We start from the raw sequence: 3,111 nt of genomic DNA, 5'->3' as shown, positions 1-3,111 counted from the left end.
TGATCAACAATTCATTCACAAGTCTGATAAACATTTCGTGCTTCAATTGATCAACAATGACAACAAAGCAAATACTTAGGGATGCGAACACGTTATTCATCAGGCAATAATTCATTCACATAATACGTGAAGGTACAATAAAATACAATTACATACATACTCATTATACGACATACAAAAAAATGGAAATTTTATAGCATTACAAACTTAAAATATAATGAAGGGGATGAGTATACATAGGATGTATTTTTGAGTTGAAATAAGAAGGTAATTTAAGGGCACTTGCGTTCTCCACCGTGAGTTCTCTGGTTGTAATAGCAAGGGCACTCTTTTTCGTTACCAGAAGTACCCGGTGGAACACACCCACAACGAGCGCAACATGTACCACATGCCCTGTGACATAGATTTGGTCTGCTGCTTAACTTACACCTAGTCTTGCATGCTGCTCCACAATCTGCACACATATGCTTAATGAAATTACCCAACAACAATCCCCATTTTCAAAAGTTATCACAAGTAACATTTATTGTTTAGCCACAACTTAAAACAATTTAACCATGGTAAATGTAAGGTAAAAAAAATGAATAAAGTAAACAATAAGTCTTGTATAATAAGGTGAGTGTAAGAAAAAAAAAAAATAAAAAAAATGAATAAGAGCTAGAGAAAGCATACTTAGTGGGGTTTGCTAAAACAAAATACAATGAAAATGCAAAAAAAAATTATTGTATGTATTAGCAAAAACAATATATAGTCAAAGTTATTATATAGTGAAAAAATTATAAAAGATACATTTATTTTAAAATTGATTGAAATTCTTAACAGGAAGAAGAAAGAGAATATGTTATTTTAATGAATGATTAAAATGAGGTGGAGTACTAGATATATACTTCATATGTGTTAGGAAAATTAAGAAAATAGGGTTGCGTGACTTGTGTCTACAATTTAGCACTCATCTAATAATAAAATTATTTATTGTCAAAAAAAAAAAATAATAAAATTATCATGACAGCTTTTATAATTACTTACCTATACCAAGGAGAGACCTTTGAAGATTATTGTTAATCTCAATCTGCACATTAAGGAGAAGAGTAAATATCATATTAAGTTTCAAATTAAGCGTGATTAGTCATTTCTTGATAAATTAACAATATACTACAAACTTTTCAATAAAGTCAATAACAATAATATAAACTTGTTAAGGGGTCATTTAGTAGGAGCAACATCAAGTAGTGTTTGGTCTAGTGGCAATGATTATATTTCGGGATCAATCACCACTAATTAAAGAGAACCAATTGGTAGGGACTTCCTTTCTCTTATCCCCATTCTCAAGGGGTCTTGCATGCCCGTTAACTTGAACTGGGTTGACCAGTTTTCCCCTAGATTCATACCTTGGACATGGTATGGCTTTGAGCCTTTGACGGCTATTCACGCGTATTCTTAGCGTAGTGAGCTTTCTCTCAAAGCTCTCCCACCTTTCTTGACCTTTTTTGGAGTCCGGGAAAGAAGCGGGGGCAAACATAATACGGAGCTCAACCCCAATTCTAGTAACAATTAGTATTTATTGTTTGGTTTTTTTTTTTTTTGACAAGATTTATGGTTAGGTTACCATAGATAAATAAGATAATATATCATAATTTCATGTTTGTAGAGTACTTAATGAATGAAAAATTATGCATTATTATTGTTTCAATTAATGAAAACTTTTTATGGTGAGAACTACGCAATGTGCTTGCCACAACTTTAATTTATAAGGTACATTTTCTTACATGACATGCATATTTACATTTTTACATTTTTAATTTTTAATTTGTTTACCTTATAAATTTATTAGTTATACCTTAACATGTTAAATATTAAAATTCACCATATTTTTTGTAATATTGTACAAAAATATTGGACATGTAAACACAAACAAACAAACAAAAAGAGAGGTGTACGGGCGTTTACATGAATAATGAAGAGATGATTTTTAATAAAACACAAACAAATAAAAAAAGAAAACAAAGAAAGTTTCTACGTAGTATTAAACTATAAACAATTTATATATTTACCATTTCTTGAGCTTGAACCACATTAAGAACAACGAAAGCAAGCACAAATGTAGCAAGGAAAAGCTTGGAATTTGCCATAGCTACAACTTTGTTTGTTTGTTTATCTTTGTAATTTTTTTTTTCTTTAGGATAGTAACTAGGAGAATTAAATATTTTGATTAGATTGTTCAAAAAAAAAAATACTTTGATTAGATGTGTTAATTTGGAGCTTTAGATAAATTTGGTACTGCTTAGTTTAATGCGATGACTAGAAATGTATGGAGGGGGTGTATTTATAGAGAAGATAAATATATAATCTAATCTCATGTAAGAGTGAATCCAGCTACAAATTGAAAGCATGCACAGCATAATATTTTACATTACAAAATAATGTGAGTTGTATAGCAAAAAAAAAACAATAACTAATGTGAGCTGTATAGCCAAAAAAAAAGGTGACTTTAGTAGTAATGGAAATTAAGGATAGATAATATATATTGGAAGCTTTATCATATTAATAATAAAAGTGTAAATATAGCTTTCTTCAAAAAAAAAAAAAAAAACAAAAAACAAAAAAAAATGTAAATATAGCCTCCACATATAAAAAGGTATAAAAACTAAATAAAAAATAAAGGTTAAAAAAATTATGATTTTCAAATAGATAGAAAGAAAGATAATTTTAAGGAATTTTCATTATAAAAAAATTTAATTACAAAAATTAAATTGTACTACTCCGTATTTTAACTATATACTAAAATCAATCATCAATAACTATATATATATATATCATATGTTAAATTGTGACCCAAAATCTAGTAGGAACTACAACTGATTTTGAGGTGATTCAAGTTGGAGGTGATAGCTTGGTTCAAGAGCTTTCCAACGATAGGTCATATGCCCAATTCCGATAAGAAACGAGAAATTTATGACCGTTTTACAAAAACCTGACGAAGCTGGAAATTTGCAACGAGGCTGCGAGCTATAGCTCTATGCGTGTGAGCTATAGCTCGGCCCTATGAGGACTTGCGGCAGGTATGAGCTAGCTTTCGAGCTATAGCTTGGTAGTTAGGTTATTCTAGGATAA

General features: G+C 29.7%; 1 protein-coding gene across 1 annotated transcript; it reads right to left on the bottom strand.

The window, feature by feature from the left end:
• Window positions 1-272: 272 nt before the first annotated feature.
• LOC145640885 (gibberellin-regulated protein 11-like) lies at window positions 273-2,129 on the bottom strand. Its single transcript, XM_081692114.1, has 3 exons — window positions 2,052-2,129; window positions 1,027-1,069; window positions 273-454 (listed from the first exon to the last, which is right to left on the bottom strand). Exons 1-3 carry the CDS (start codon window positions 2,127-2,129, stop codon window positions 273-275), a joined length of 303 nt encoding a protein of 100 aa, XP_081548240.1.
• Between the last annotated feature and the right edge of the window lie 982 nt (window positions 2,130-3,111).

Source organism: Chenopodium album, chromosome 7 (genome assembly GCF_948465745.1).
Source record: "Chenopodium album chromosome 7, dcCheAlbu1.1, whole genome shotgun sequence".
Classification (NCBI taxonomy): domain Eukaryota; kingdom Viridiplantae; phylum Streptophyta; class Magnoliopsida; order Caryophyllales; family Amaranthaceae; genus Chenopodium; species Chenopodium album.
Note: the sequence above shows the minus strand (reverse complement) of the source record. Positions and strands in the feature narration are given on the sequence as shown.